At 42.2% G+C, this 14919-nt stretch overlaps 2 protein-coding genes across 2 annotated transcripts; both read right to left on the bottom strand.

The window, feature by feature from the left end:
* Positions 1–122: 122 nt before the first annotated feature.
* LOC104426082 (WD repeat and HMG-box DNA-binding protein 1) lies at positions 123–6205 on the bottom strand. Its single transcript, XM_010039017.3, has 12 exons — positions 5838–6205; positions 3735–4849; positions 3443–3619; positions 3198–3311; positions 2692–2796; positions 2369–2503; positions 2067–2122; positions 1875–1977; positions 1680–1796; positions 1355–1481; positions 1041–1171; positions 123–961 (listed from the first exon to the last, which is right to left on the bottom strand). Exons 1-12 carry the CDS (start codon positions 6121–6123, stop codon positions 503–505), a joined length of 2925 nt encoding a protein of 974 aa, XP_010037319.1. The 5' UTR covers positions 6124–6205; the 3' UTR covers positions 123–502.
* Positions 6206–10300: 4095 nt separating this feature from the next.
* On the bottom strand, positions 10301–14224 carry LOC104426081 (rhamnogalacturonan I rhamnosyltransferase 1). The gene is made up of 8 exons (XM_039304811.1): positions 13198–14224; positions 12494–12561; positions 12280–12368; positions 12024–12189; positions 11564–11853; positions 11251–11455; positions 10997–11154; positions 10301–10547 (listed from the first exon to the last, which is right to left on the bottom strand). The coding sequence occupies exons 1-8, from the start codon at positions 13529–13531 to the stop codon at positions 10301–10303; spliced, it is 1557 nt and encodes a 518-aa protein (XP_039160745.1). The 5' UTR covers positions 13532–14224.
* Between the last annotated feature and the right edge of the window lie 695 nt (positions 14225–14919).

The raw sequence follows: 14919 nt of genomic DNA, 5'->3' as shown, positions 1-14919 counted from the left end.
GGCGTATGTATCCGTACCAGCTGGGGGTTGAAAAAAAGGGAAAAGATTGACTGAATCAAGTGAGGATGTTACCTAATTAATCGCATTTTTCTCTACCCATCAATATCGATTGAGACGAGTGATTTAATTACAAAAGTAATGTGTCATTATCAATTGAGGCCCTCGCAAAGAAGACAATTTGGCGAAAGAGTGCCGATTACTTGATGATCTTACACTTCAAGAAACTAATCTTCACACCCCAATTTCCTCATTTGCTTGCTTTACTAGAAGCACATGGATATGATTGGTACATACAAAAAGAATTCTGATAAGCACGCGGTCGACCCAGATCTTCCCTGCTCCCAGGCCTCGGTGATTTGCAGCGAATTGCCGTTTGTCCTGACAATATGAGTACGGCCATTTCTAATGGAAGCACCTGGAGCAGAGGCGAAATTTCGAAATGGTGCACCTTCTGTCATCTGTTAAGTCAGTTTAAATCCTACTATTCTCGAAAGGAGACTCGTCACTTGACAGCTGACTTCAAAAACGGGTTAGATGGGCGTTGAGGCGGTTGACGATGCGCTTGCCCCGCATTCTTGATCTTCTCCGAGTTATCTATGGACTTTGGAAAGCCGGAGCTAGGGCGTTCAGATTGCAACTCCTGCACATTTCCCGGCTTCTTTATCTCCCCACTGACATCAGTCTCCGGGGCATGTTTCTGATCCTTGAACTTTGTTGCCCCTACATTCAGAATAGATGGATTTACATCCTCATCGATTTTGTCGCTACTGCCAACCCTGGTTCCTTCCTGTGATTTCACTTTCTTTATGAACAAAGGAGCAGATAACTTTGGTGTGGCTAATGTCATAATTGCTTCAGTTCTCTTCTCAGCCATGGCAGCCGCCGTAATACTAGTAGAGGCACTGTCTTTTATGTTCAAAGCTGACGCATCTTTAGGTCCTTTCTCAGCGAGCAACCTCTCCTATAAAAACATATTATCTTGCATGAAGTTCCATAATCAGGATCTAATTGCTTACAACTATCCAAGAGCCGAGACTTACTTCCAATATGCTGTTGAAACGCTCTGCCAGATTTGGAAGCTTCAGAGCAGTGACCAGCTTGATTGCACCTCTCACAGATTTCTCGAGTGATAAAAGTTTCACAAGTTCAGTTGCCCTTGCAAGCTTGTCACCTGGATAAGCACCATAAGCATGTCTTACTCTATATCACAAACATTGACAAAAGCAATAGCTAAAAGATATGGCAGTCATTTCTCTTCCCAAGATCAACATTCTACATGATGTTACATGCTATAATGAATCACTTCTAGCTACATTGCTTGGCTGGAGCAAGAAATTTTAAAAAAGATGCTTACTATTGCAGCAGGATGCGATAAGCCTTAAAATGCATTTATCTTGAGCTGCTTCTACGTTGAAAGCATCATCCTCAAGTGAGGTTACATCCATACCAGCTTGAGCCACTGCTTCCATTTTGTGGTGAATCTGCAGCGAGTAAACAGCACAGCAAGACCCATTTTGCTTGGCTATCAGTAAGATCAAACTATCCACACATGTAACTCTAAAGTGTGACAAGCATTGAAATACTGTCAATTTGTTACATAGCATCACTTTGCCCATTACCACTTTCTTGACAATTAAATTTGGGGGCATCAACATAAGTAATTCAAAGATTTGACAAACCTGTGAGAGATGCGCATGGTTCAAGATAAACTCATTTTCAAGTGTTTCTGCTCCAATATCAGAGGATGCAAGAGGAATCAAAAAGTTTAGAAGGGACAGAACTGGTTTTGGTGCAACCTGTATTGGAAGAGAGGCAATCGTCTGAGAAAAAAGTTGCAAATAATCAAAACAATAACAGCACACTATGTATCCTACCTGTGGGAACAATTCTGGACTTTTGCAAATGATGCAAAATAAATTGGTCATGTTCAATCCAACTACCCAGTAGCTTTCATCTGACCTTTTGACTTTGCTGGCACTACATAAAAGATCATTTGCATTTCAAACTCATATCTAAAAAACAACAGAGAGAGGATCATCCATATCTTTAAGAAAGACGGTCAAAACCTGAAAAGCGGCACCCAACTGCCACCATATTGCCTTGTAAATATTCTTAGAAGACCCTGCAACATATTTGAGTTTCAGATGAAGATCAAATTTTTGGAAGCAGACGAATATCCAACAGAGAAACGAGAAAAAGGGGGGAAGAAGGTGTCATGTTATCTGTTATATTTTAAACCAAGTTTCTATGTTCTTTCACTAATCTTAAAAATGCACTCAACTTTCTGTCAACTTCACTATCTTCTTTTTTTCCAGTTTGCAGAAGCAGGAAAAACGACAAAAACATGGCTAAAGATATTTAACTATACCTTTGAGTCATAGGAACTCAACAGGCCTTCTTCACTGAAGCCAAACCACAATAACTGTGATCCAGGAGTCAGCGGCAATCGTCCTTGCATTGCCTTTGTACTTTTGGAGATGTTGAATATTGTACACTCCATCACCTGCCCAATTTTAAAGAAATGCTGAGTGTAACAGGGTAAAAAGTTTGATTTCAAGCTGCTTTCCACAACTCACTGAGCATTGAAACAGTTTAAAACTCGGTTGTGAATAATCAGTGATCAAGCACCATTGAGTTGGATAAACAAAGAAATGGTGAATTTATTGAGGCACAAACAGGAGAGTTCAGTACCTGATCACCAGAAGGAAGACAATCAGAAGAATGAGTGACAACTGCAAGCTCATCCTTGAAGCCTGATGCAGTGACAACGGGCCCATCAAGTGACACCACATGTTTCTACAATACAGGGAAGAGAATCAGAAATGAGTGCAGATCTTTAATGGATTGGCTCACTACCGTGAAATGCACATAGGAAAATGGAGGGAAAGAACTGCTCTTACTGCACCTTCTGCACCACTCTCTGTTACTTAATACATCTATCCATCAATGCTATCACTTCCCTAGTAACTGGATATGTGACTTCCTATTTCAATATTTCTTCATTATTGAGTAGCCCCACTCATTATGATGAAACAGAAAATGGAAGAAAAATGCTTCTATGTTCATGTTGAGAGCATAAGTTGATTAAAGATTTGAAGATAAGCATGGATAGTAATAAGAGAAAGCTACTATGAATCATAGGCTGACTGTTCCCAAGGCAGAATGCAGAAATTTCATCACTATTCTGTGTGACAAACCTGCAAGCCACCCTCAGTGAATATGCGGAGCAAATTGAGACTTGTAATTGCAGCCACCCAACCAGTACCAAGAGCCACTGCCTTCACTTCTTCTCCCTCAAATCGCATAGACCACTGAAATATTGCTATGAGTATGTAAGCATATGGGACAAGTACAAAGTGCAGATGGCAGTATTACTTTGATTTGACAAATCAAGAGGTTTCAATATCATAAACTAAGAGCATAAGAGTGAAAATTTTCCGACCTCACTGTTACTTGCCCAGCTATGGAATGGGCGATACATGAGGGTGCTCAAGTTTTTCTCGCCCTTGCAGGGATTCGCAAAGACACTTCCATTCTCATTTATTGATGCCATAGTGAAACCAAAGTGATCTGTCATTGATGGAACTCGTGGACCTTTTCCAGTGTCATGAAAATCTATCTGCAGCCAAAATAGGGTAAAATGTCAGTGCAACACGAAATATCCGAGATGTATTTATAATTAACATCCACTGTGGGGAGAAATAAGAGTGCACATTGAGTAAGGAGAGCATCACCTCTATGTGGGAGTAGCCCTCTTGCTCCATTGTAGTTATACTTCCAATCATATTATAGCATAAGAACCGCCTTTTCCCTGGCTGCACAGGAGTGCTGCCAGGCTGGAAAGCATCCTGTATTTTCGATCTAGCAGATAATGTTATGCTTCCTAGACCCTCGTGACCATTGTCTGATGCCTTCTTTTTTTCGTGATGTCCTTTTCGAAATTTGGGCTTTGGTGGGGAGCTTAATTCGTCATTGCCGTCTTCCTCCCACTGTTCCTCATATGTGGACTTCTTTCTTAACCTCTTCCTGCAAGGTGGTCCAGATTCACCAAAACTATCTTCACCAGGATCACTTATACTGCCGGCAGCACTATGTTCTTCGTCCTCCTCGTCCTCCTCATCAAACAAAAGCAACCCATTACTGTTGTTTGATCGTGAATTTGGAATTCCTTCAATTGGCGATTTCATTGATGAAGGAATAACAGATTCCCACACCCCATACTTGCCGGTTGTATCAATGACAGCCAAGGCATTGCCAATTGGCTTCCACGACATGCAACATATCCTCTCGTCAAATTTCTGCCTGTCAATGTCCTGCTTCTTGTCGACATCCCAAATTAAAACCTGCCTGTCCAACCCAGATGTTGCCATGTATTTACCATTAGGTGACCATGACAAATAACATACAGATTGCAAATGATCGCCTCTCAAAGAAAACAGTTTTTCTGCAGTGTCTCTGTCGTACATTACCACATCATTCTTCAGACCAGGGACAGCTAAAGTTTCTCCATCTGGACTCCAGCTAAGCACATTGATGGCAGAAAAATCTGAACCACAGTTTGGAGCAACACCTTTAAGCGTATGCAAAGTGGCTCCAGAATGAAGTTCCCAGTATATGACTGTCCCCATTGAGTCCATAGATGCCAAGTATTCACCGTTGGGATCAAAAGCCAAACCAGTGACAGACCCTTTATGTCCTTTCAGAACCCTGGCTATAGAACCATCAATCGTGTTAATTAGTTTGATTCCCTCATCATCACCAGCTGCGGCCAACATGCTTCCTGACTTGTTGAATGCAAGGGCACGAATTGGTAGTGTAAACCTAGTGACATTGGTTTGAAAATCCCCACCTGAAATATATAATTACAATGATAAGCTTCAAACAGTAGATGTAGGAAGAAAACCGAGGGTTAAGTTGTGGCATAAGAATACAAGGTAAAATGTTCCAAAGTGGCTGATCGATGCTTGAACTATTCCTTAGTTGAGAAGAAATGCTTTCCATAACCTGATGTAGTGAAGAGTTTTATACAGAAATGTCCATGAGCTGACAATAGGCCTTTTTGCATATCATATTAAAGTCAAACTTCATAATGGTTTCTATTTAGTGTTTGAAGCGTTATAGGCAGATCCCATTGCCATTTAACTGTTGTGAACTTTTCAGGACTCAGGCATCACCTGGCTACTCTTCATTGAAAATTGTAGTTACATTACGGGATTAGAGTCGTAAATTCCTCCTTCCTTTTTCTTATCTACCTGCTTTTGTAGTGTTTGCTGATGATTGCAAATTCCAGGTGAAGGCATCATAATTTATTATCTTGAAGCTCCTGTTTTGTGGTTTTCAATGTGACCTAATTTGCTTCAGATTAGCATGGGTTTTGGGAGTTAGGAAAGGATGGAATGATATATTAATACTCCGCACATTGGTTGACTTGGCAACAAGTAAACCGTTATTGTGAAAATTTCTTGAACTTCCAATGGCACAAAAATTTACATCGTCCCCTGTTGCAAAGTCTTGCTTAAAGGAATGATGTTCTAATGAACAATCCCGGTTTCCCAAACATCAAATTGAAGCACATATAATATCCAATCATCCCAAAGATATACCCACCTGCCAATGCACTGCAATGACAAATCAACCCAATTTAATCCTAAGGCCAATAAAATAGACGCAGCATACCCACATTTACAAGCTAGCAAGAAAGAAAAAGACCCGAAAATCCGGCAAAAAGCTCCACATCATTTTAAAGATCAAAACTTTAGTCATTAATCAACGCTCTCTTGAAAAGAAGAGACAAAGGAGAGGAGATCAAAAGAAAAGGCGAGCCGATGCTTTTTCACCTGGAAACTTGTACAGCTTGACGGAGTGATCGATCGATCCGGACGCGAGGCAAGTGGAGTTGGGGCTAATCGCGAGGGCCGTGACGCCGTCCCGGTGGTGGCGGAGGACCCTCGGCGGGCTCGAAGGAAGCAGGGCATCGTGGATCGAGATCGCCGGGTCCGAGGAGGAGGCGGTGACGAGGTGGTGAGCCTGCTGGTCCCACAGCACGGAGCAGAAGGACGGGCGGCCGTTGTCGCCAGCGGCGGGCTTGTGAGCTTCCCTGAGCTTCAGCGATCGGATTTTCATGGCGGATTCGTGAAGTTCGTTCGATCGATTTCTTGCGCGTTTCGTTTCTCCGGCACGAGTTCTGAGGGTTTCGGCGAAATGCGAGGGGCTTAGGTCTGAAAATTTTTGGGGGGAAATATGGCGGGAAAATTGAGGGGTTTTGGATTTCGCGGGAAACTGTTTCCTTTTTTTTTTTTTTTTTTTTGGGAGGGGCCCATATTTTGGTGGACGCAAATGACCCTGTCGAAGTCGAACAGCCAAGAGGCAAAAATGGAAGAAAGGAAGACGAAGAAGGACATAATCGTAATTACGTCTTTCTGATTATGTAGCGCTTTTACTCCATACTAGCATACTCTATGGAGAACAACCGGACTCGTTCTTTTTCTTTTTTTTTTAGGAAAATGACACAAAAAATCTTTGAACTTTTGTTCAATTTATAATGTGATCTCTGAATTTTCAATTTGTTTAGTTTAATGTACAATATAGTTTCTAAACGTTTAATAAGTTCAATATAGTTCATGAATTTTTAATACATATTCAATATAATCTTTGAATTATATAAAAATATTCAATATAGTCCATTTCCACGAGTTCAAGATTAGAGACTATATTAAATACTTTCATGCAATTAAGAGACTATATTGAATATGTACAAAAAGTTAAAGAACCACATTGAAGATACATTGCACGTTGAATTAAAGTTTTTGGACTACATTAAACAAATAGAAAGTTAATAGATCAAGTTACATATTGGGTCAAAGTTCATGAACCATTTGTATCATTATCGTTATTTTTTTGCTTCATTCTTTTTCTACACAAAATGTATTTGAAGGCATTGTCTCTATGACATATTGGTGTCTTATTGGGTGTAAACCTCTCCAAGGCGAGCAAATTGAATCAAAAATTTCGACAGGCTCCAGTATGGCGTTTATGGGTCCATATGTGATTTTCACAATTTATTCGATATTTATAGCGATGCAATTGAGGAGGCGGGCAGGTGATGCTTTGAGTGATATCAAAGGAATCAAGGATAAATCAAAGTGAATGGAGATGGATAAATGTAAATGCAAGATAGAATACAATTAGAACCAAAGCATGCAAAACGTGCCACCAACCAAGGATTAAGATTGGGAATGGGGATGACTAGTTTTGTTGAATAGGAGTTGGGTACCAAGCGTCTTCCATATCCATAGTCTTCTAGAAATAGCTCGAGAACTCATAATCGGTCTTTGGTACTCCACGAAGGCGAATAATCTCCTCAAAATATATCTTAGCCACGTGAGATGTATCGTCCATCTTGTGACGTGGAATGAAATGAGTCATTTTAGAAAATTAATCAACAACCGCCATAATAGTATATTTTCCCCTTCGAGTCCTCGAAAAAGTCATAATAAAATCGATACTCTCATCTTCCTAATGCTGCATTGGAACAGGAAGTGAAGTATACAGTCATCGATGGAATTAACTCTTTACTCTTTGACAAGTTGTGCACCTTGATATAATAGCATGCAAATTTCTAGTCATCTTCGGCCAATAAAAAAACTCTTGAAAAATCTCAAGAGTTTTGTTAACATTGAAATAGCCAACTAATCCTCCACCATGCGCTTCTCATATTAACAACGTCACCACTATATATAGCTACCCCATACCTGGATTTGATAACATGCTTGATGAGTTGTAAGGTTCAATTGTATTTTATCGAGATGCAATAACGAGATGAGTGGAAAACGACTTTTAAAACTAAAGGAGATCTCCATTTGGACTTTCTAATGCTCCAAGCTCCTTTATGAGGCTTAGACCTTCGTCCTTATATCGGTCGCTTTGTTGTTGCATACTTTGATGGAATTCTTGTGTATAGCAAGAATGAGAAAGACCACATTCCTCACTTAAGACAAGTATCACAAAACTCTCAAGTTTACATGTGGTCAACACAAACTCAAATTGAAGCATGCATAGACTTTCTTCCATCATTTTGTTTTGTCACGAAAAATAAACCTAGCCTCACTAATATTAAAGCGGACGCCTCATCAAGGAGATACTCCACTTGCTATTTTGGACTCTAGGATCCTTAAGTTTTAATTGAGGAAAGAACTATATTATGAAAACTCAAAGTTTTCATTCATTATCAACGCCTTCAAATATGGAGTTCTAGCCAATTATTTCGTCCAGGATGGATTTATTTTTAATGGAAACAGATTGTTGTACCATTCTTTTAGAGAGTCAATGAATACATGAAAATTCTCTATGTGAGTGAATATTTATCCAATTATTTATCCAACATTGTTGGTGGTGAATCAAACAGTTCTTTATCTTTGGCCTGTGGAGCAATCTTTTACGCCTTGGTGGTGAGCAACCATCTATCTATGTTATTTATCCTTGACTAATGGTTTATGCATTCATGCTCTGGTGTTGAACCTCCCCATATCATGGTTCTTTGCCCATCATGCCATTATCATTTATCACAACCGGCCATACACTGGACCAAAAATTATCCATTTCCGGAATCACTCATCCCATGCACGAATCACATGGTTGACCACTAGCGAAATCGATGTATTTAGGCCTTTCTAGATTATTAATTGTCTCACCATGCAATTTTCTCTCTTCGACATTCTTTCAAGCACCTTCTAACGTGCATCCACGGGACTTCCGTTAAAAATGTTTAACGAAAGAAATTTTTCAATTGTAAAAAGTGTCGACTATGCTATTATAATTTTCTCATTTAATTACTTAAGCAGTATTCGAGGCATTTATTAAAAATTCTCTCGTTTTCTTTTTTCTCGATGGGTGCGACGTTGGATCAAGAGCTCATCGTTCACGGGAGAAAGAAGTTATGAAGCCATCGAAGAGCTCGTTGACTTCCAGTTAAATTCGGGCACTGAACACGGCCAAGCGCATTCAAGACACTATATACGCCAACGGGCCAACCGATGGAGACAAGACATTTCGTGGTTAAATTCTTGCGACGCCCGAAAAAGAACACGACATATTACCTTCGAAAGAAAGAAGACAAGTGGCTGCGTATAGTTTATGTCGTTCATCACTCGCGTCTTTCTGTTAAATTAAGTCCGATGGACCCCCCCGCGGGTTTTGCTGGTCCTAATCGACCCTGTCATTGTCCTTGAGCTCCCAATCAATCAGATTAAGCGTCAAGCTTTCACTGCTGGCTCTTTCGTGCCAGCTAATCCGCCCTAGTGCCGAATGCAATAATCGAACCCCGATTCCGACACCATTCATATTCAGACAAAACAGCGAGCATCATTATGTTGGCAAAGCTCACATGAAAAGGCTTAAAACGCGTATGGAGTAAACGTAAGCACTCCAAGAAAATGATAAAGCGACCAAGTCCAACTGGTCAGGTTGATTCTCATTCCCGAATAGCATCGGGCGAAAGGATCCTCGCAACACCCACCAAATCGAAAAAGCTTTGGCTAAGCAATCCTTACTTTGTTGACTGGACTTGGTCGGTTACAACGTCCTTGTCACCACGTAACTTCTACTCTAAAGGCCCAGTCAACCAATGAAATTAGCTTTCGGCTTCGGCCCAGGTTTTTGTCGTGTAAAAAATGAGGAGATGCCATAGGGCTATTATATTATAATACTGTGATGGCCCACTTTCGTGGAACTTATACTCTACTTGTTGACAATTATTTAGCTTCTAAGCACGCGTGCACAATCCAACCATCACTCCTCCTCACTACATTAGTTCACATCATTTTGGGTGGGCAAAAGAGACGGCGAAGCTACAATGAAGTATGAATAAATCAACTTTTGAAAGTATTATGTAGAGGATCCCTATGCTGGGACAAAAGAACTAAAGAAGACGTACAGAGCGAAAGGAGAGGACGTGTGATTTTACCTTTCACGATTTTTTTTTGTTTTTTCACTCCCAACAAATTATATTTTTGCAGCTTCCTTGTACAAGGGACCGAGAGGACGTGATTTCACCCCGTAATCATGGGGCTCTTGCTTCTATACATCTCAATTATTTTGCTTATAAAGGATGGAATCGTCCTCCAGCTGCTTCCACAAAACATCTCAGGCTTCTTTCGAACTCCAGACCCTATCTAGATCTTTACAATATCTCCTCAGAGTGGCACGTTTCACAAGCACCGTGGCACCATCCAAGATATGTCCAAGAATCGACAGCATCCCAGAAGCACGATAAGGAGCAGGCAGCATCACAAATGCTAACTGCTCATACACTGCTCAAGGGATCGTCTGATGGCTGCAAACATTCATAAGGGTTGGAATAGAAATAATCCTCTTCTTTTGGCCTGTCTGGGATGACCAACCGCTTCACCGGATTCCCCATTCGATTTGCATGAGCTTCCTTAACTATAGATGAGAACTCATCCCAGCTCAGTGCTCCAGCGTTATACTGGTCTATCAACCCCACCAAAAGCCTTCTGTCCAACAGAATTGTTTTTTTGAACCCAAGATATCTGAAACAGAAACTTCACACATCAACCAGCTGACATACTTTGATGTATAAAATGCAACCATTAATATATGTATGACATATTATATAACCGCAAAGAAAATTAGTTGCGCAGAAAAACGACTTTTAAGATTGAAGTGACGGCATTGAAGCTTCTTTGTCATTACTCAAATCTTCCAAATATAAACAAACGGATAGTAAGAAAGTCTAATGAAAGGCATCATTGTCTTTCCACAAACACGGTGAAGCAACCTCTTGCAGAGGCATTGGACTGTTTTCAAGCACAAAGTTGGTTTACTAAGCAGAAGAACCACTCCTTAAAACACCTCTTTAGGACAAAAAGAGCATGGCATTTGTTTGTAGTGCACACCAAGATAAGAATTCTCAGCAGGAAAATGCCAAAATCCAACTCTGAATAGAGATCAAAGATATAGTTTCAGAACAAAACACTACCTGCGATGTCCTTCTACCACCTTAGCCATGTTTCCGTCATAGGTGGGAACAAAAATATCACTTTCCAATGAAACCAGATAATCTAGGGCGGCCATTTGAGAAGAATGATTTTGAAAAAATCTTAAATCTGAGGATTCCAGCAGTGTCTCTTTTCTGACCTGTTTCAAGATGCCAATCAACAACATATTAGAAAATAAAAGCAAACTATAACCGACTTCTAAGGCCCAAAATGATCTTCTGGTCAGATTACTGACCAATCTAGGGTAAGCCTCAGCGAGACTTGCCATTCTTCTTTCGCCACCATATATTTCACCCGCTGCGATATAGATTTGGATATTTCGGTCAATTCCCATGGCCCTCAGAGTGAGAGCAGTTTCTTCAGGAGTTAATGGACATAAACCATCTTTCCTTTTCTGGATAGAATCTATTCTTTTTTCTTTCCACCAGGGATAAGCATATCTGCCAAAGAAAATAAATTTGAGGAAGGTCAAACGAATAGAATGGACTCAAATATTCCACACAAGGAACTTTGGGTAACGAAATCTCAGAGACAATGCAACATCACACCTCATCCTCGTCAATTCGTCTGTTTCGGCATCACTGCAACCTTGTGTACAGCCTGAAAATGCCAACATGTCCATCTCATATCTGAGATGCAGCACTAGGAAAGGACCATTTTTCCTGAGAAGTTGGATAACCCTCCTCCCCAACTCTTCAATCTGAGAGGTGAATCTGAGGGCACTGAAGTTCACTCTGCATCGTAGCTTCTGAAGGTCTAACGGCTGGCCATTGTTAGCAAGTCGAGCATCAGTTCTGTTCAACTTTACAACTTTGTATTTCTGTATCAATGGAAGAATCTGCATGCACCAACCATGAAGAAAGTTGTCAAGGGGTGCGAAGGACAGCCTTATACATGCATGAACGTGATTAACATTCTAAATAATCTCTCCGAAAAGCTAATGAGAAAACTGATTGAAGCATTTGAATTTCCAACCCACAACAGTGATTTAAACAATACTATACTAACCTGGTGCTGATAATAGGAAATATCTGACCAACTAATTGGTGGCATTTGAAAGGCCAATCCTCGATCCACTCTCATCTTGAGCCTAGGAGGCAACTCTTTCAAAATCCGAACCTCATCTCTCAAAGAAGTAATAAAATGATCGATATCAAATATGTCATGGAAGTCACTGCCAACACAAATTCAGGATTAATGGAAATAGTACAGCTATAGAGATTGTGAAGTACCACCACGAGAAAATAAATCTCACTAGCCATACCTGGGATCAGCCCAAAAGGATGTCTTATCCAGCTCAGGCACTATAAGTGTAACATTTAAATGCCTTGCAATGGCGACCATGTCACAAATCTGAAAGCCATATCATTAGAGAAACTGAGTTAGCAGACCATAACGTCCCCAGTTCACCACCAAAATAAGAGATGGGGAGCCCCCATCTCTCCTCCAAACAGATGCATAGGTCAAAGTCAACTTACTGCTGCTCTCATTTGATTAAGTCCTCCGTTGCATGATATCATCAAGTAACCATTATTCTTGTAAACCCCTGAAAGCCAAAAAAAAATCAATCAAAATCCCATTCGGTACCACCATTTACTCAATGATCGTCCAAGGAATAAAAAAAAATGCTTGGCGTGGATCCAAGGGGTTGATAATGACAGAGAATTGAAAATTCAGTAATGGAAAAGTCGTGACGAAACTGAAGAAGAAACCCAGTTATTTCTAATAAGCCAATCGAATTCCAGCTGACCAGAATTATCAAAACAAGAGTTACGATGTGCAATAAATGAATAAATAACATGAGATTGCAATAAGATCCAAGAGAGAAAAATTCTGCACAGTCCTCCCTCTCTTCCAAGATAAAATATGAGAGTTGTAGCAGGTCACGCAATCTACAGACTAACATTAAATTATATCTACAAGAAAGGTATTCCAGGCATCCAATCAACCGCATGACTAGAAGGGGTGAGGACCGCATCATAATTTTTCAAATGAATTGTGCAGGAGACGCCAAAAGAGGCTTTTTTGAAAGCGCCGATCCATTGATCAAATCGTTCAACTCAAGAACAAATTGCCTCAAGCGCAATTTGAAGACCAAAAAAGATATGAAAGCTGCGCAGTATGAAAAGAAATCGACTGTTTCAGAGGAACCGCAGGGGGGACAAGGCAGAGAAAAACTCACGCTTGGGCGGCAGTACCCTGACAGGAACCGCGGAAGCCTTGTCGTCCAAGACCGCAGATTCTTGGGACAGGCAAGAAGGCAAACCCAGCAACACTCTCGGTCCCCACGTCTCTCCCAAGGCCGTCAATTGCACCACGCACGTCCACAGCAGCACCGTGGTGGTGGCGCGTATCATCCACACCTTCATCCGCGACCGCGAGGAGTGCGGCAACACCGTGTTCCGCAGCTTCTCCACCCGGCCCTCCCCGAACACCTTCAACCCCATCTCCCAGCTCACTCTCCTCTTCGGTTCCCTCAAATTGCTCTTGACGTCACTCCTGTCCACTCTGCACATATCCGGATCACCATCCAACCTCCCCACCGTCTCGCGCGCGCGAATCGCCGATCTCCGAGCAGCCGGCAGCCGACGAAGCACACTCTCCGCCTCGGCGCTGCTCAATATACCTCAATGCAGGATCCGAGAACGGCAACAGAGCCCAGCCCAATCGCCGATCCGCTAAGCGCGAAAATGCATCCCACTAAATGAATTCCTCGATTCGGGAAACTCGCCAGCCGATCTCCTCGCGATCCTCCGAGATCCAAAACTTCCAACGCGACGAACTTCCAAAAACAAAATCCGCTCCGATCGTACCCAAAAAAAGAAAACAAACGGATTACCAAAAAAACAAAAAGAAGCCTCGGCCCTCGCACCAAATCCAGCGATTCCTCCCCACGGTATTTCGCAGAAAAGGCAAGGGCTCCAATTCACATTGCCCGAAAATCGCAGTTTGCCGAATTGGCGAAGCCTGTTCCCCGCCCCCCGCCGCCTCGAGACCGCGACGAATCGCACGATCTCTCTCCTCTCCCTCTCGCTCGCGCCTCCGCCGCGGCGGGCACCGACAGATCGAATCCCCACCGGAGAGCTCCGCCGCCGCCGCTTGTCGCCGGAGAGGATCGCCGGCGGGTGCGCGGAGGAGTGCGAATACGAGCACGTGAAGGCGTGGGGGGATTTATATATGGCGAGGGAGTGGGAAGGAGGATTGTTCTGTGTGAGCTGAAACGCGTGAACGCAGAGAAAAGGAGGAGAGAGAAAGCGGAGGGGGACGGAAGAGAGAGAAAGACGGCCGTACAATTCCTCGAGTGCTCGCGAACCATGGTTGGCGGTCCTTTTGACCGTGGTTAGTTTTCCGCTGGTGGTGTGGTTAGGGCCTTTAACGTGTGGGTGCGGGGCGTGGCCAATAAATGCCAGCAAATCTAAACGGGGGGGTTCTGGGTGGGGCCCCGGGGATAGTTAACAGCGGCCGACGTGGCGGCGATCGGGACGTCGGCGGAGAGACGTGGAGGGATCGCAGCGGTTGAGGCGCAGGGGTTCCCGTTTGTGGGGGGTGTACCCGCCGTTAGATATCGGGGGACTCGGAGTAGTTAGAGGCGCGCCGACAATATATCGCGGTTCTTTGAGATTTGTTTTTACCGGATTATGGAAATTGGAGGGAAATTTTAAAGTAGAGAAATTGCGTTAAGGTCACTCACACGGTAAAAATCGGGTCCCCACTAAATCGAGGGAATCTCGACTTTTGACTCACTGGAGTTTTCACCGAAACTGATCGCATCTAAAGAACTCGGTTTATCTTATTCACGTGGAATAACTCCAAGCAAGTACTTTCGCATTCATCAAAAATTGGTCGAAACGAATTCTTGTTACTCTTAAACGATAATATTAATCACGTGACAAATTTGCAGCAA

The sequence above is a fragment of the Eucalyptus grandis genome, chromosome 11 (genome assembly GCF_016545825.1).
Source record: "Eucalyptus grandis isolate ANBG69807.140 chromosome 11, ASM1654582v1, whole genome shotgun sequence".
Taxonomy (NCBI): domain Eukaryota; kingdom Viridiplantae; phylum Streptophyta; class Magnoliopsida; order Myrtales; family Myrtaceae; genus Eucalyptus; species Eucalyptus grandis.
The sequence above is the reverse complement of the archived record's forward strand: the minus strand, read 5'-3'. Positions and strand labels throughout refer to the sequence as shown.

What these genes read in the sequence shown, in the direction of transcription:
- LOC104426082 (XM_010039017.3), bottom strand. Translation starts at nt 6,123, where the DNA reads ATGAAAATCCGATCGCTGAAGCTCAGGGAAGCTCACAAGCCCGCCGCT. An exon ending in CAAGCTGTACAAGTTTCCAG is followed by an intron (nt 4,850 to 5,837) that starts GTGAAAAAGCAT and finishes TATATATTTCAG; the next exon opens with GTGGGGATTTTCAAACCAAT. An exon ending in GTCCAGAATTGTTCCCACAG is followed by an intron (nt 1,797 to 1,874) that starts GTAGGATACATA and finishes CTTCCAATACAG; the next exon opens with GTTGCACCAAAACCAGTTCT.
- LOC104426081 (XM_039304811.1), bottom strand. Translation starts at nt 13,531, where the DNA reads ATGTGCAGAGTGGACAGGAGTGACGTCAAGAGCAATTTGAGGGAACCG. An exon ending in TTTCCTATTATCAGCACCAG is followed by an intron (nt 11,854 to 12,023) that starts GTTAGTATAGTA and finishes TGGTGCATGCAG; the next exon opens with ATTCTTCCATTGATACAGAA. An exon ending in GTGGTAGAAGGACATCGCAG is followed by an intron (nt 10,548 to 10,996) that starts GTAGTGTTTTGT and finishes TTTCTGTTTCAG; the next exon opens with ATATCTTGGGTTCAAAAAAA.